An 18,014-nucleotide genomic window follows, 5' to 3' on the forward strand; every position below is an offset into this window, starting at 1 on the left:
ATATTGATTGTTGCAATTTTTAGTTTCAGCTTTCTTAAGCCTCAGGTATATGCAAGTAAAACTATGGCATTTCAGAGTTGACATTATTCTTAATTGTCATGGCTCGTTTGAATCAATGTTGAAGATCAATACAAATCTTCCAATGAAATTTAAACATTGAGAACTTAAGTTCCTGATTAGCATGTTTTTAATTATTGACAAATCCATCAGCTGCATGTTCATGTTTTTTATTGAAATAAATCGGAATATCCTCCTATCATGGGGGTTACAGTATTTGAGCAGAACACTGATCGATCCATTGACCCAATGCTACATCCATGGGAAATACCAGGTCCTCCTTCCATCATCTACTAAATCTTCTGGACTGTCGTCATCCTCCAACTCCATCATCATCCTCCTCTCATGCTCTTCACCTCCACCTGTATGCTTCCTCTCCTCCATCAACTTCTCATGCTCTTCACCTCCACCTGTATGCTTCCTCTCCTCCATCATCTTCTCATGCTCTTCACCTCCACCTGTATGCTTCCTCTCCATCATCTTCTCAAGCTCTTCACCTCCACCTGTATACTTCCTCTCCTCCATCATCATCTTCTCATGCTCTTCACCTCCACCTGTATGCTTCCTCTCCTCCATCATCATCTTCTCATGCTCTTCACCTCCACGCTTCCTCTCTTCTTCCTCACTTTCAGAGGCCGGCAGCAGTGACTCTCTCTGTGGGACGACTTGTGATGTGAAGATTTCATCCAACTGCTCCCAATGACGTAAGACTTCAGCCTCCTCCTGATTCCAATGGGTCTCATCTTCTCCTCCTTCAAATTCCTCCTCCTCTTCACTCTCTTCTCGCCCTCCAAACCCTGACTCATCCTCTTTTAACTGATGTGAATCCTTCACCTTAGACTCAACTGAAACCCTGTCCCTAAATACTAACTCCTCTGAATCAGGTTCAGGCATCACTCGAAGGATAAACCCACTTTCATCCTCTTCAAACCCCTCTTCGTCGTAATCATCATCGTCGTAAGTCACTACATCCTCACTTTCCAGCGGGGTCTCTTGACTGTGCAGCTTATCGGTGTCATGTATCGTGACATGGCCGACTCCGCTAATGCCGACTGGTAGAAGGTCATCTTCTGTCTTGTACGGCTGATCAGAGACCAGCAAAGACCCACTGCTGGAAAAACCTGAAATATAAAGTTAAAAGTAGAAATGTGTTATCACTTTCATTTATATAACTTAAGGCAAGACATTAAAAAAATATTTTTCGCATAACCTGGTCAATTTTGAGAGCTTGGGATGTGTTGCTTCCATAACATGCCTTTCTCTAAAAACGAGTTGAAATAAAAACATCCAAAAATACACATTTAGGTGCATGTTTATTTTATTTCTTAAAATGGTTTACTTTAACATGGTATAGGAAAATAAGGTCTGCATATGAAACATGTCGTGCCTATCTAAAACAAATCAAATAGGCTTACTAGCTTCTACATGCTAAAGCAACTAAAATCTCTCACCAGCAAAATACCTCGACAGTTAAATGCCATTTTACGTTTCATTACTATACAGTATCTATTATCATTATAGTATTACTATTTCAGCGATTAGATAAAATATAAACTATATTTGATTCAACTTTAGTTACATTTCCATGACTTTTCCAAAACTTTGGGAAAAATATTGTATTCCATAACTTTTCCAGGGCCTGGAATTAGCATTTTGACTTTTCCAGGTTTGTAATGACCGTAAGAACCCTGATTGTAGAGAGGGGGTATCGCTATCCTGATTTATATATTTCATTTTATTCCTAAAAACATGTCAAATATTAGATTTAGATTCGTGCAATGTTACAAAGAGATATCGAAAATTCCCTCTGTAAAAAACATGTTAACACCCATGGTTTTATCCAAATGGTCACAATGTGCACTTTCTTATAATGCCTCATTTGCTGTCAAACAAAGATATTGTCTTAATGCACGTAAACATCTGTAGGGTGTCCATTCTCCCATTCCACTTTTGGTGGGTCATAAGATAATTGTAAGTGATACAAACATGTTGTTTAGCGCCACTTAAAGTTACCACTACAATCCAATACATCCGAGTAGGAATGGGTGCATACTATACATGTCTTAAAACAACAAAGAAGACAAACCTTCCGTCATGGCCCTCTGGAGTTTAGAGGGCACACACTGTGAATCACAGCAGTCACATATGGACTTGTCACCAGAGAGAGCCTTCCACCTGTCATGGCAAATGCAACACAAATATTCTCAATCCATGTGGAAACAGGTGAAAGACTACAGTCCTGTAATGGAAATGTAGTTGAAAGTGCCAAATCTCACCTGTTCTTTTTGTAGGTGCAGGATTTGTGAGCAGGATCCGGGTCTTCAGATGAGACTAATAACTTGCACTGAATATTAACCTAAAAAAGAAACTGAGTTAAGCCACAGCTAAAGAATAACTAGGAGAATCCAGAGAATGATAAACCACACTCACCTCGGAGTCAGGGTCTGCAGTGAACTGGAAGGCCTGGATGGAGAATCTCAGGGTCTTGTCTGTCCGAGAGACGAACCGAGACGCCCCCTGGTCGCTCTTACTGTCCAGCATACAGCTGTGGACAACAACAATATGACACTAAAGAACCCAAACCAAAAGATTTTTCTAAAAATGCACTACCGTCCACTTTTCTCACCCAAAATTGCCAATGATGATGTATCGGAGGGATGATTTAGAGTCACTGGATGGTGAAGCATAGCAGCTATTGATGTACAGTTTTGAACCAGTTGAGAGATGAGGTGCAGAGATCTGGAAATGAACCGTCTTTCCAAGCTGGTACATCCGTGACTGGGCAGGTGTGCTCCACAAATCTAAAACATAAATATATCAAATAAAATGGGGCCAGAAGCTCTTTATTCCTGCAATCTACTGTTCTTTAAACATACCATCCATCAACTCCATCTTGAAGTCATTTGCATATCCCTTCAGTTTTTTACGCATAACAGGAGACTCCCAGGTGGGCTGCACGGTCAGCTTGTGCACATGGTGGTTCCTGGACATGGAGATATAGAAAATCGAGCTTCCCCACAAACACACACAAGATGATGAAAAAAAGCTGAGACAAACCTTTGATAACGGCATTCAATGTCCACATCGATCCGCTGCGCTCTGGTTGGGAAACGTTTTGGCGAAGGCTCATAATGGAGTGTGAATTTGTAGAGCAGATAACCGGGGGGCGACTGTCAAAGTCCAAGAGGGGGTCAGACACTGATATGTTAAGAGTATGCAGGGACAGAGACTGGAAACAAGCAACACAAATCTTACCTCCCGCACGGCTCCACACGCCGTCAGAGGGTACGTGAAGAGCAGGTCACCGTAGGGTCTGAGAACCCCATTGCTTTTGCAGCCGCTGCCTAGTCTCAGCTCCTCTGCATTGGCACCCTGGCCGTAGAAAACTGGGTTGACCCGCAAGACAAAGTCAGTCGTGGAGCAGGTGACAGAAACGTCTTGCAGGTAAGCAAAGTCCGACTGGAGCTTTTCCTCAGGACGATTAAACGCGAAAGTGAGTACAGACAATGGGGAGGGAATGGCAGGTAACCGGTGGGGTGGTGTTCTGTCGTCTGTCGTTAAATGTTTGACTGATTTGGATTGTTGCTGTTTAAAATGCGTTTTCCTTCGGGTGAATGGAGATTCATAAGTGTCCTGTGCGTAGCTGAGGATGCCAAGTGATAAAACACTCCACATTATATAGATACACTTTGTTTTCATCGCAACAAACTAATGTGCTGTCCTTCTACCTTTCCTTTTCAATCTGCACGAGACGCTCGCGGCCACGGCTGGAGGTAATTAGGCGCGAGGATAAATCAGCAGCCTATGGGCAGCACGCGGCGATGTTCAGCTTCATTTGGGTGTTTCAGTCTTTAAAAGCAACTAGTGGAAGTTTCAATGTTTATTCGTGACTTAAAAACGTGTCTAACGACTGTAGTAGAGTGAGTTTTATTTTAGAAAGATGATAAATTAAAGAGAAATAGGGGAAATGTATTTAACGTTTGTTGTGCAGTGAAAACGGAAGAGGAGGGGGGCCACACTAGATTTTTTTTGGAAATCTGAACAAAAGTGAAAACAAATGTTAGTTCTGAGATTAAAGTCATAATTCTGAGAAATAAATCATATTTTTATATATATTAAAAACTTCTGGTCAGATCCATACATTCACGTGGCCCTAATCCTCTTCCGGAGTGAACACAGGCCCGTTTTTCTTTTTTCAAACGTTTTATTTCTTTGAATTCCAAGAAAAAAATGTTTTTAAATCTGTATGTAGTCTATGGTTTAAATGTACCAAATAATGGTTCGTATCATTGAGCAGCTTTTGTTAATTTCATTTTCAAAAAATACTTACTGTAAATATGTTGTATGTCCTATTTATTGGCAGTTACATTGACATACTACATAATATTAACATTATTGTCAAGGGTTCAAAACTAGGAAACGTTATCAATGGGCCAATCAGTTTCCTTTTTAAATATATGCGAACAATTTAGTTAAATATTCTAGATTTTGATATTTCAAACCCATAGAAAGTTTTCTGTTTTTACAAACTTTATTTACAGACTTAAATTAAAAATGTACACCACATTTTTCATCTTTTCATTGATTTATATATTGGTCAAACTTGGAGAAATGTATTTACATATTATACACACATCTACAAATAACACTTCAGAGACGTAATGTGCTTCATTCACCTCTCTCAGAGCAATTTAGAATGAAAATTATAGATACAGAAATATATTAAGTTTCAAAGAGGTGTCTATGAAATCTTAATAATACCAGTAACACTGTGAAGGCAGTATGTTTATCACATTACAGCAACTTTTTCCACTTTCCCACCATTTTGATGTTTGATTTCAAGTTTTCTCCACAGGACATGAAAATCACTAACCACTCAAGGTTCATAAATTATTATCAACATGTGCCTTTATAAGAAACAAAAAAAGAATCCCTTAAATATTTCATTCAAATAAATAGTTAAAAAAAATCATGGTTCCCTTCCCTTTGGGAGGGGAGAACATGCTGTATGACTTCATACTGGAGTGGACTACGATGTGAAAGCACATTCAGAAAGATCTAATAAACCAGAAGAGAAGAGATTGGCTGAAATGTGAAAGCACAGAAAAGGTTGAATGGGAAAAACTATTCTGTGAAGCAAAAACTAAAAAACCTGAGCAAGAATTTCAACAGAAATCTCATTGCAACTAATAATTTAAGGTGAAAATGTAAGGCAGTGATTCACACATAGTATCATACCTCAAGGTGCCTTTTCCCCTTCAGGAGATCCAAGTTTTTAACTTGAACTAACTGGGATAGTGCTGGTATACCCTTCATAACTAAGGGCTGAACGTGTGTGTTTCCTTCAGAGCACGCTGTCTGAATGGAAAGGCAAACACAAGTGACCTAAGACGTTGTAAACATTAACGGTAACATCACACTCCAGTCTGCACGAGTGAAGGTTAGAACATGTAAACCAGCAAATAAATACTTCATAAACTACTATAGATCACAAGCTGTGTCCCAATTCTGACCAAGTATTTCAGTATGTAGTGCACTGCATTCACAGCAGAGTGTAGTAACGGTGTTGATGAAAAAAAAAGGCTGTCTACAACTTGTGGAGGTAAAAAAACATTGTATAAAGGAACATCTCAGGACACAAAGTCACACCTCTTTTGAAACTCTGTTTCATTTCAGTCTGTTGAGTAAAACTCCACCATAGAAGGATTACAACTCCAATGAGTCACACTTATAAAAGCTGTAGTTATTGAATACAAAACTAAAAAAGGGTTTCTTATAATAAATGATAATGATTTCACTGTGCAGTTCTTTAAAAGATGGACTGTGCTGTGTGTCAGTTAAACAATGTAAGAAACCCTTTAAATAGAACAAATTGTAACTTTAAGTTTTGGCATATTTAATTGGGACACAGCTGGAGATAAAGGACAACACAAGAGATGCCCCGGACCGGCCACTAGAGGGCGATGTAAACCTGTGTGGTCCGCTGCAGGGAGCCTTAATGCTGAGGATGTTTGTGCAGCAGCAGCTGTGGTCTGTGGTCTCTCTGTTAGTCCAGATAGTTGGTGGTCGTGTCCCTCGACAGTTTTGTGCAAATAGGTTAAAGCAGCTGTGGTGTCTGGCCCTTCCGCTGTTGCTACACCTCACTCCCCAGCACTGAAGTTTCAGACTCGGAGTCCCTGTTAAAGGATGCAAAAACACACAAGTTACTCACAAAGGACTTGGCTAGCTTGAATAAACAGCGGAGCTAAACAGTTTTTTAAAAAGGTTTCATTTAAATGTAGCTCAGGTTTACAGAGTGGAACTCAATTTAGCATCCATGAAGTTTGTTTACAGCGTGCAAAAACGTCTTCTTCTGTGTTTTGAGCGCTTCCGTGTGCATTTCACTTACAGCATTTCCTGCAGTAGCTTCTGGTTGCCCTGCCTCCTTTCTTCATCAATAGGATAGGTCCTCAATATCAAAAGTCCCACAGCTATAAGGGCCACAGGCACAGGAGAGACCAGCACCTTCAGGGTTAAACTGACCGCCTCAGGTTGTACACAGCTCCCGGTCACATAGCCCGCAAATCTGCGAACAAATGTAGATAAAGAGAGAAATGTTGAGCTGATGTGAAAACAGTTGTGAAACACTGTTAGGGAAAGGATTATGGGATTGGCGACCACATGATCACCAGACTGATGAGCGCCAACATGGAGCTAATCTCTTTTAGTGTTGGAGACAGACTAGCTTTCAGGGGTGACAGTGAGGATAAAAATGTATGTGAGAATCATCCTACAGGTGTTGAACTCACTTTAAACTGAGCGTAGAGACACCCAGAGACATTCCCGAAGCAAATTTAATGAAGAACACGTAGAAGGAGTAGAAGAGGGCTTCGTGGCCGTGGATGTCTGGGTTTCTGACCTTGAAGTCGTCCACGACATCAGGAAGCATTGACCTGGAAAACACAACGTTTAGAGGGAAACTTGGGACAACAACAACAACATATCGATATCTGCGTATGGATGGTGTGGGTTTTGTAGTATAACTCGTGCTTACCAAGGCAGGAGGAAAGCTGCCGCCACGCTCACACCTGCCGCCACGGAGACCAAGTAAGAAATGATCAGGTGGCTCTTGATGCAGACGATGAGGAGCATGAAGGGTACGGCCCACTATAGAAAAAGACAGGAGGATGTCAGCAAATCCATACACTTGCATCCTTTTTGAATGAATGTCTTTGTTGTGCCTAAAATAAGATGTTTTTTTACTCACAGAGATGCCAAAGTAAACCGCCTTCTTCTTTCCAAAGCGGGTCAGAAACCACTGCCACCACGGGATGGTTAGAGTCCCTGATAGCTGGAAAAACAAAATATGACACAGAATGATGAGTTTGGCTGTTTTTATTAAATCTCATTACGAATGCTTGCAAAAATATTAAATTATGTACAACGTTGATTTTTAACAATAAAAACGACTAATATATCTGGAATTGTTCAGCCAGATGAAGCTGTTTATCGTTGTAGGATTAGCGTTATCAGGAAGAAAGATAAGAGGCATTTAAATCTCGAGGCCATACAGATTAGGTTGTTGTTCTTTATCTTGATTCAACAAAAAAATATATAGTTGGCTTTTCTCTGACATTGTTGCACATAATATAAACATGTTGTATGTTGCAGGAACACTTTAACCTTGGAGTCACAGTAATGATTGCCAATGTTTCACTCACTTGGTTATTGTTATAATTGAGATAAGACGTGCCACTGAGGACACTGAGCTCATATATTTTGTATTGTGGTAGATGTTGAAGTTTTACTATGTTACTGTCAAGTGTGGGAATATGGCTTTTTGTAGTTGTAGTCATAAATACTATATTTAAACCAGAAATATACATATAATAATAGTGTACCAACACTTGTCAATGTCTTTGTTTAAAAGGGGCCTAATGGTTTTGTTTGCATAAATGCATTTTCCTTTGTAATATTAACATACAAATTAACACCTTGAGAAATCTGTGTGTAAATCATGAAATAGTAAACATATTGGTGGATTTATCTACAAAAACAATTATTATCCAAAAGACAGAGCCGCATGTTGGACTTGCAGTGCTATAAGACTTTGATGTAACTAAACACCTAGCTGCAGTTCTGGGCACGATGGATTAATGCTAACATTAATTCAGCAATAAAATCAATCAAATGTTGAACCTGGCTTCATTAAAAGTATAGAAAATGTGGGAACTGGAAAGAATAAAGTGACCATGGGAGGATTAGGACAAGGGTACAATATGCTTTGTGTGTTCTTGACTTAACCCTGCAGGAAAACCTTTGACCTCCAGGTTAAACTTGGTCAACCGCTGTTAAATGACCACACAAGAACAAGCTTAGCACTGGGAAACATTAACTGTGAGCGAATACAATGGAAAATATGTCCTTTCTCCCCTTACTCCCATCTCTCCGAATATGATACATGGTGCCCAAAAATGTTTCCACTCCTAATCGGAGGGAAAGCAGCAGAGCAGAAAGCAGCGAGAGAAGGTCGCAACCAATGGTGGCCGTTCCCATGGTGGGAGTGAGGAAGCGCCAGGGCAACAAAAGCCCCACTGTGGGCCTGTCTCTCTCTCCATGTCCTGCTAACGCCAGGCGAGTGTGTGACAGGGAGACAGGTTCCCAGGAGCCCAAACAACACCTCGGGGTAAACAGTCCTTCAGTAGAACTAGAAAACACTCACCATGATGACTAGGAGAATGTTTTGGAAGTGTTTCCTATGGCCCAGAGAGTAGGTGATGAAAAGAGCAAAGTTTCCCTCCAGGAGCTGAAAAAAACCAAAGGAAGTCATATTTATGAAATGTATAGTTCCATTAAACGAATGGTTTCACATTTTAGAAAGATTACTCTATATTGTTTTTGTTTAATGTTGACATGAGCACAAGGTGTTGTTGTTGTACCTTTTGACAGGTAGCTGCCCATTTCTTTATGCTAAGCTAAGCTACATGTACCCTCCCATGCATGAAAGTATACACATAGGGAAACTAAATATTACCATGAAGGCCAGAGAGGTGAAGAGGAAGCCGATGACCAGTTTGACGTACGGTCCGTGACTCATCACCAGACAGATGCCCTGACGGAAGGTGAGTAGTGTTTTCTTTCGCCCGTTATCTATAATTAGATATGAAGGAGAGGAGAAAAAAATATAAAGACATCTAGAAAGATTTTCCATCAGGATTTGAATCACCATGCAGAGACATCGTGGTGTGATACACTTTTTCTTTAGAGAGTTGGTGTCTGACAGAATGTGGCCAACACATTCAAACTCAGACTCAAATCTTGGCTATGAGGGCCTGTTCTTAACCTTCACGAATGTCTTAATTAGTTCAATTAACAGAACTAACGTTTTAATGTTGAATTCATTCATTTCAAAAGACCTTTCAAAGCTAAATACTGTAATCATGTTGTTTTGGTTAGTTTTCCTCTGACCAATCGGTTGCTTTTTCAGAAACACTTAGCATGAAGATGATCTGTTGGTTTGCACTGACGGACCTTTCCTTCCTGCTTACGCAATGTGGTTTGCTTCTGTTGGATTCATTCAGAGTATATACATCTTCCAGAACAATAAACAGTTCATTAGCAGAAGACAACTTTCGTTCCAGGTCATAGGGCTCGTCATTAAAATGCAGACTTAGTTTTTATTTTATTTTATAAAAGATGTCATGTTGAGTCAAAAGTCCTCACAATCACGACTCAAGTCTGACAACCATCTTAGTTATGCGTCTCTTATCCCAGATCTGATTTTAAAATATTACAAATATTCAGCTTTGGCATTGGGCAATGGAGAACTTGTGGTATTTCAGATTCATACCTTTTTTCTCCTTGACACCCAGAAACAAGACTGCTGCACAGCAGACGTAGATGATACAGATGACGCCTGAAGCAATAAGGTATGCTTGTTTCTGGAGATAAAAAACACAGCGTTAGTTTTTCCAAACTTTATTATCATTCATGATGTGACACAATGCAGAAGACATGAGAAACTCACCGTTTCCTCCAGTGAATAGCCGGTTGGGATGGTTGAGTTACTGCTTTCGAGCTCATCAGGGTCGGGACAATTTGAGGCGCCACCTACTATCTGTCCCTGGATGGCTGTGCCCAGCACGGTGCCCAGCACCTCCACCATCATACCTGAGAGCAACAGAGAGAAGGTCAGCGCCTGAACCACAACACACATCACCTGGACTTCTTAAAGGACATCCATAAACATTCATCTGTTTGCATTTTGCTAATTCTTTATCTAATAAATCATTCAATTGACTTGTATATAGACTCTTCTTGCACTATTTATATTTCATTTGTATTTTACCCAAACATTCTCTTGCACTATTTGATCTGTTTTATTTGTTCTATGTCCTATATATATGTATATATGTTGCACTGTTGGAGGAGCCTGTGACTTAAGATTTTCATTGCCATATCTACACTGCAGCTAATGTGCAAATGACAATAAAGCCTTGAATCTTGAAACGTGAGCGGACGTACGATAAGCAGTGGCAGAGTCCCGCTCTTTCTGGTCGGTGGTGATGAACATGGTCAGGGCTGAATATGGCACGTGGAAGCACTGCAAACACAAACGCAGCGAGGTTAGTGTACACACTGGGCCGAGGGGAACTAAGTGCAGGGGAGTGTCAACAAAAACTACTAACCGTCTGCATGGACTGGAAGAGGCAGTAAAAGATCAGGTACCAGACGATCTTCCCCTCCTCAAATGGAGGCACGTACCAGATCAGGAAGTACGTCAGCACCGCAAACGGAGTAGAGCAAAGGATCCTGGGAAGAGAAGGGTGGAGGATTGTTAGGGGACAGTATGATAAAGGCACATTTAAAGAAAATAAACATTTGTCTTTAATAAGCAAATGTGTGTTTTTGGAACAATATCTTGAAAAAGTGCACAACCTGCGATTTAAAAAATTCCCCCAACTGTTACTGTAGCTTTACTCTGCCTTTTCCGTGTTTGTAGCCACTTCTTTTCAACTCTGTCCCTGACGCTTTGTGAATAATCCCCCTAATCCTGCCTTGTTGCAGCTCGTGTTTGGAAAAAGGACTCAGTGTGGGCTGCAGGAGGAGAGTGGGGTGAGCTGGGAGAACGCTCTCACCCCACTCAGACTTTCCCTGAGCTCCAGCTGACCTCGGGCCGAGAAGCTGGTCCCACTTCAGAAACTGTTTTCAAAAACAGCAGTCCAGCATTAACTCCCTGTAAACATGAGGATATCATCGGTTTTTCTTTTGAAACAAGCCTACTTTTAGGGCTTTGCTGCCATACTGGAAAGAGAAACATTACGTTAACAGACTATACAAATATTTTGAAACCAATTTTTTTTTATTTATTCAAAACTATGAATACTCTCTGGTTCCAGTCTGTGTTATATTGAACACGTTTGGGTTCTAGACAAAGCCAAAAAAAAAAAGGTCCCTCGGGCTCCTGGAATCCATAATTGTGACTTTTAATTGATTCTTTTGTCTGACATTGGATTGACCAAACAATTAGCTGAAAAGAAAGCTGGAAGATTTGTCGATGACAAAACCAGCCTGACTTTCTTTGCATACATTTCACGTGGTCATATGAAACCCCCACCCCCCTTCTGGTGTGAACACACGTGGGAAATGGCAAAGAAAGCACCTCCTTATTGCCTCTAACGTCTGACTGAATCAGGCTAATTAGAGCTCATTTATCTGGAAATTGAGGCCAATTTGCGACTGTTTCGCCGACTGCCATGGCTGATTGAACAGATTCTTTCTGTGTCACATTTTGAGGTCAGTTAAGCACAGGAAATGACCTTGAGGTAAAATTCAGACTATACTTAGTGTCCTATTCTAGTGCCATGCCACAAGATCTTTATAAAACATGTTCAGCACATAGAGGAAGAACAGATGAGGATGTAAAACAAGACCTTTCCTGTCTATGACTCGTTGTTCCTCTGCAAATTAAAAAGCTACACGAGCCAAAGAGGATCATGCACACGACCCTATTTTAACAATGACCTTCATTATTTCAACCCAGCATGCTTCTTGACCCAAGGTAACCTCTCTGCACTTCGCACCCCTCCTAGGAAATCAAGCACACACACGACACACCCCTATTGCTTTGAGCTGATGGTGTGTTGAGGGTTTGACCAATGGCAGAAGCCGGTTAACTCCCCTCCCCCAACAATTCGAAACACATGCAACACGACTACATGCGCAGCCGGCATTTCTGTAGCCACGATGATGCTCAAGATATCTCTGAGATGTCAAGTGAGAGAGATGCCAGTAAAGTATTTAGATCAGCTACTGCTTCATAGAAATACAAGAGGCGGCATTTTGGCTTTATTGTGACTGAATTATTGGATGTATTCCCCCAGATTCAAAGCAAACCTTTCCATCCAGCTATTTGATCTATATCATGCTTTTGATTATGTAATCGTGGTTCAAATAGGAAATGTACATTTAATATAATTTAATAGCAGATTTTATACACACACAGGAAACGAAAAGGTACCCTGTACAGTTTTGTGATGTTGTTACACACGTGACCGCTACAGGCATGTGGGAGTACACATTGTGCCATCTCTGTATTTCTCTGAAGCACAAAGAAACGCAGCAATGCATCGAAAAAGGCAGTTAAGAAAAACACTTTTAGCAAGCGAACAAGTAGAGCGATTAAATTTGTACATAATAAGCTACAAGCTCAAAAGCCTATCCATTCAAAAGTGAAACCCAATCGTCCTGACTGACAGTAAAAACGGCTGCTGGATTCAAGCACACAGCTGGATCCAGAAAGACATGAAGATGAAGGAAATGCTGATGTTTGTGCATTAGGATGGTTACTCCTTAGCTTCAGGGTGCGTCACACGGATGTGATGCAGTGTTTCATACCGACTATATTCTCAAACTGCTTCAACTCATTACGAGCCAATTCAACCTTGTTGCCATGGTTACTGCCCACAGCTCATGAGCTGGCTTTTTCTGTGCATTTGCCACACAATTCAATATCTTGTGCACTCATTTTCAATATGTCCTTATTATCTCTTCATATCCTCTTCGCTATGTGAACTTGTCATAAATGCATTCAAATACCTACCAGGGCATCATGCGGCCGATGCTTGTCCATCTACTCCGGCTCACAAAGAAACCCACTGTGGGGTCTGTGACCGCGTCCCAGGCCCGGCCTACAAACAGGATTATAGAGGCATGGAAGGGATCCAGCTACAGTGAGAAAGTGAGAAAAGAGTGAGTCATATAACCAAAACAGAGAGGAAATGCTACCTCATATGGCACGGAGTATGATTCTGATTAACTGTGTCATTTGTTTAAGTAAATTCGAAGCCACTGTAAGGTCTCATCTCTTGAGCTGAACGCCTTTAGTTTAGGTCCTACAGTGGAAAAGTATAATTTGCTAATTGAGTAACAAAGCAGTAGGGGCAAGGTTAATTCGCTTGAACGGCTACTTGAGGGAGGGAGACTGTTAAACTGATACAAAGCTGAGGAGAGCGAACAAAAGCTTCCGCCTTGGAGTTAATCAGTAAGCAGACCTACGGAAAAAATGCATTCCTAACACTTGTTCCTCTTACACGAGTGTTTGCCTTTCCAAACTAATTCAAAGAGACTGTATATTTGCAAGAAAAACATTTGTTTTATAGCTCAGACCAGGGCTCTCGACTAACTTTTTTCACCATCCTCCCGGAACCGTCCCGAAAGTGTGATTTCACTATTTGGTGTGGTTCGTGTCATCACCTGAGCCACATCCAGCAGGTAGAGCTGCAGGAAGAAGCCCAGAGCGCTGCCTGTGATCTGGTAGGGAGCCCCACCGATGGCATAGCAGAGTTTGTTCCACACAGACAGACGATTTCTCTGGTCCTTTGGCTGGAAGACAAAGAAAGGGAGGGACAGAGTCAGCGTAATGTCCTTAACTTGGCTTTATAACAGCTTTTGCATCTGTAAACAATGAGGAGCTATAAATTCAGATTGGCAGTGGCGTGCTACGTGATCATTATCTCCAGCTCTCTTCTGTACTCTGGAGCTTATTACATCTCTTGTTTTCTGCTTCAGCTACTTTCATCCATCCTTTTGTCCAAAACTCTTCCCATAATTTATGCCGTGATAAACAGCTTGTAACCACAAGTGAGTCAGATTGGCTAACTTCCCTCAACCCGCTGCTCAGAATGCCAGATTAGAGAAAATCCCAGAGGCGTGAACGTATGAGGTTACTGCAGTTCGCACAAACTCACACTACATTCCCGCGTGTCCATTGGCTCTAGCGATAGGATGTTGGAGGTAGTGTAACATTTCATGCTGAGTAGCCAACAGTCAGCAGACAGCTTAGAGTCTCATCCCATCGTTCGGCCACGGCCAATCACCTGCAGCGGTCTGATGATGTCAGCAAGGGGATCTCTACATCAGGACTCACATCCTCCACAGTAAAAGCAGCATCCCCTCATGATTTGAGCAAGTTGATACCACTGCATTAACAAATCAGGAAGGCTTGAATGTAACAAACCTATGCTGGCCCGTTTATTGTGTGAAAATAAAACCCAACTAAGAAATACTATAGACAACCTTTGATGATCCCTCAACAACATTTAATATTTTCCATAGGTGTATCTATAGAGGTATCTAAAGCCAAATTACAAGTATTTCTTTAATTAAATTGTTTTGATCTAAAAAATGTCTTAACTCAGTTGAAATTAATTTTCTGTCATATATAAAGAAATATATGAGACTTATTTATTCAATACCCTCAGGCATGGCATTCAAAAGTAGGTAACCTTAGATCATTCATGCTCATGTCAATCTGATATTGCTGTTAAAAGAATAGTACATCTGCTGTGTAGTAGCACACAAAAACGTATTTAACATAAATCTCAATTTTGTAAACACCTATTTTGTGATTCTTAACCCAATTTAATCATGCAGCTCTGGAGGATATGTAACACGTCACGCTGTGCGGCACATCTGTCCTTATTCATCACTGCTGACTCTATGCCTACGGTTAAAATCAAATGTCTAAAAGGGCAAGTTTAATGAAGACGTGGTCCCTTTAAAATCGGTATGTCGCACTGAAGAGCAGCTGTCCGCAGACAGATGGACAAACCGGGTGAAATTCAAACACCGAGGAGCCAGGGGAGATTTTGAAAAACGGAAAGGAAGTAATGGAAGGTACTAGACGTTACTTTCAAATTAGGCGCCCTTTGTAAAGGCTGTAGCGGCGCCTTCTCAGTAAAACATGGCTACGCATCTTTTAAAAATAAAACATTAAATTAAGTATACATGTTTTATCTTACCTTTGCTGTCTTGACCTCTGTATTTATAGGTTTGACTGATAGTAAACCCGCCGCGTACTGCTCGGCTCCCTCTCCTCTCGCCATTGCTTCTTCAAGAAGATCAAGTAATTTATAGTATTTTTAAGATATCGTGATGTTAATCATTGTCAGAAGAAAGAAGCCGCTTCACAGCCTTGTGTAGTCTAGTGCAGTGTTCTGATGTATGAGTCAGTCAAGCAGCCAGGTCCCTCGTGCTTGCTTCTACTACGCTACGTCACCAAATGTCTGACGTGAACATCGCATGTTCGCTTCAGCGGCGGTGATGCTTTTAGTTAACATTTGGTGATAAGAAAGTGATTACATATCCCTTTTTACTAAGCTATACGCAAACCTTGGTATACGTTTTGTCAAATAAATAATAGCCTTAGAATATATTTAATCTATCTGTAAGCTACTGTTTCAACAAAATAGAATTGTATTTATAATGGTTGATGTTTTTTGTTTCAACCGGTAACTGGGAAAAAATAACCCTACGAAGCGCCTTGAATGCAGCAGCGAGCAGCAAATGACTATAAATCACACTTTTCTTTTTGATAAAACCTAAGCATTTTAGTTTAGTTTTCTTATTGGATTGTTTGAAGCAATTACAAATACATGTGTAAGTGCAGTGCAAAAAAAAGAAGCAATTCAAACAATTTGAAGTGAGAGTTTAACTTCAGTGACTAAATAGATTCACAACAGTGATGACATCCCACTGAATCACCTACTTGATTCACTTTATTTATATATAATCTCTCTTTACACACACACACACACACACACACACACACACACACACACACACACAGTCAGCATGATGCTTGGTCGATAACCTCTCATCTATAGGGTGTTACAGCTGTCTTTGCGCTTTTAAAGATCTTCAGTACGTTTTATTATTTCAATACCAGTGCCAAACGTGCAAAGACCATTGAATACAATTATGAGTTATATGTATTTTCTGTCTTCATGTTAACTTTTATACGACGCATGCTGAGTTTTACGCTGCATATTATCATTCATCAATTATCAAAAGTTAAATAAAACATACTGGACTTTACTGTATTGTGACACAACCTTTCTTGCTGATTTTATTTCAGTATTTTGATATACGGGACAAACTATTTTAGTGGAGGGTGATATCTTATCTTGGCAGTAAGCGTGTTTCATATTGGGCCTTTTCTGAAACCAGATGCCACCCCTTCCTTTCCCACCCCTGTGCTACTAAAATACGTTTGCAGGTCACATTAGCTACTGCATATAAATATAAAATATATCAGCTTAAAAGGAAATGAGCCTTCCCTTCTTTCCTCTCATATTTAATCATCTGTCCCTTTTTTTTTTTTTTACCTCTGTCATTCATCACCACGACCAATTCAAAGCTCCAATGCAAAGCCACGTCTTGAGACACTTGACGCTTCAAATAAGACGCATTGACACACTGTTGTTTCCATTTAACCTTGAAAGGTCAACTGCATGAGGACTTTAAGCACTTAAGACATGAAGATGAAACACAAAGAATATGACTACACCAAATCCTTAAAAACAAAGTAAAGGGCAAATCCAGAAAAAGTGTGTCTTATAACTCATATATATATTAAAATAAAAGGAATTCCCTTTTTTTTTAGAGACTAAAAAACAATATGTTAACAGTAATCATTCATAACATACCTTTATTTATCTGGTTTATTGATTACATAATCTCTTTTTTAAGACTCTGCTTAAGACAGCAGCAATTGAGCCTCAAAATACTCACAAACATTTTCAAACACGACTACAGTGTTTTTGCTTAGTAACATAGCAGTTTTTTCTCCCACTGGTTTCCCCCTCGTTTTAGTTTGCAAACAGCCACAGGGAAACTAAGTCCCCAGGGTTGGTTTTATGGAGTTGTGGGGAATTTACTTAGTCTCATGACATCCAATAGCAGAAAACATCTTAATCCTGCAACAGTGGACGTACTGCCATCCATTTACAATTTGTGTAAATTAGTTACTTTGAGCACTTAAGGTCCATACTTTTACTTTCACCTACTTCTTGAACAAAGCTTTCATTGTGATAAAAAAAAGGTAAACATTTCAGAAAAGTAAAGCATAGATTCTTGTTTAAGCTTCACATCACAAAAAACGTTATCAACTAAGAACATTGCTTTTTTGGGGATATTCACTGGCAAGATCAGACAAGAGGAACTGCGAAAATATGATGTGATACATTTCCACTTAAAACTTTATTGACTAGAGGTTTGCGACACATTTGATCTCTTACAGGACTAGCCGAGAAATAAAACACACCCTTGCTAAACTCAGTACACTAAGAGGTAACTTAGTCTGGTATATAAACACTACCTTAATGTTAGCACATTTTAGGTATCTTTGCTGTTGAGACATTACAAATGTGTGGATTTAAGGTTTTTTCAATGATTAAAATTAAATCTGAAGATAAAAAGGTGGACTCTTCAAATACTCTAGTATGAGAAAAAGTCCTGTTCCCTGAATTAGAGTCACGGTAACTGAAGTTATCTAAGTATGAGCAGCAAATCGTAAAAACAAAAATAAATAATTAGGTTATATGATATATTGTATTGTTGAATTATCATCACGTATACATTCATGGAAAATCTGTGTTTTTGTGTTACATACGGTTTTGTTTCATCAACTTTACGTA

General features: G+C 40.0%; 2 protein-coding genes across 2 annotated transcripts; both read right to left on the minus strand.

Annotated features, from left to right (window-relative positions):
* Positions 1-194: 194 nt before the first annotated feature.
* Positions 195-3,798, minus strand: LOC104963678 (uncharacterized). The gene is made up of 8 exons (XM_010792296.1): positions 3,313-3,798; positions 3,115-3,227; positions 2,934-3,040; positions 2,684-2,858; positions 2,488-2,602; positions 2,334-2,413; positions 2,144-2,232; positions 195-1,178 (listed from the first exon to the last, which is right to left on the minus strand). The coding sequence occupies exons 1-8, from the start codon at positions 3,754-3,756 to the stop codon at positions 310-312; spliced, it is 1,992 nt and encodes a 663-aa protein (XP_010790598.1). The 5' UTR covers positions 3,757-3,798; the 3' UTR covers positions 195-309.
* A 677-nt stretch (positions 3,799-4,475) lies between these two features.
* On the minus strand, positions 4,476-15,567 carry LOC104963679 (sodium-dependent lysophosphatidylcholine symporter 1-B-like). The gene is made up of 14 exons (XM_010792297.1): positions 15,339-15,567; positions 13,792-13,920; positions 13,139-13,263; positions 10,725-10,848; positions 10,561-10,639; positions 10,064-10,206; positions 9,887-9,977; positions 9,071-9,186; positions 8,759-8,842; positions 7,304-7,387; positions 7,091-7,203; positions 6,846-6,989; positions 6,446-6,622; positions 4,476-6,233 (listed from the first exon to the last, which is right to left on the minus strand). The coding sequence occupies exons 1-14, from the start codon at positions 15,420-15,422 to the stop codon at positions 6,191-6,193; spliced, it is 1,536 nt and encodes a 511-aa protein (XP_010790599.1). The 5' UTR covers positions 15,423-15,567; the 3' UTR covers positions 4,476-6,190.
* Positions 15,568-18,014: the final 2,447 nt, after the last annotated feature.

This window comes from Notothenia coriiceps, unplaced genomic scaffold (genome assembly GCF_000735185.1).
Source record: "Notothenia coriiceps isolate Sejong01 unplaced genomic scaffold, NC01 NC01_scaffold00036398, whole genome shotgun sequence".
NCBI classification, from domain to species: domain Eukaryota; kingdom Metazoa; phylum Chordata; class Actinopteri; order Perciformes; family Nototheniidae; genus Notothenia; species Notothenia coriiceps.

Bases quoted from the DNA above. Each gene is read 5' to 3' on its own strand.
- LOC104963678 (XM_010792296.1), bottom strand. From the start codon at position 3,756: ATGAAAACAAAGTGTATCTATATAATGTGGAGTGTTTTATCACTTGGC. The intron at 3,228-3,312 runs GTAAGATTTGTG...GGACTTTGACAG, and splicing joins CGTGTGGAGCCGTGCGGGAG to TCGCCCCCCGGTTATCTGCT. The intron at 2,414-2,487 runs GTGAGTGTGGTT...TTTCTTTTTTAG, and splicing joins CTGCAGACCCTGACTCCGAG to GTTAATATTCAGTGCAAGTT.
- LOC104963679 (XM_010792297.1), bottom strand. From the start codon at position 15,422: ATGGCGAGAGGAGAGGGAGCCGAGCAGTACGCGGCGGGTTTACTATCA. The intron at 7,204-7,303 runs GTGAGTAAAAAA...CTTTTTCTATAG, and splicing joins CGGTTTACTTTGGCATCTCT to TGGGCCGTACCCTTCATGCT. The intron at 6,234-6,445 runs GTAAGTGAAATG...ATCCTTTAACAG, and splicing joins AAGCTACTGCAGGAAATGCT to GGACTCCGAGTCTGAAACTT.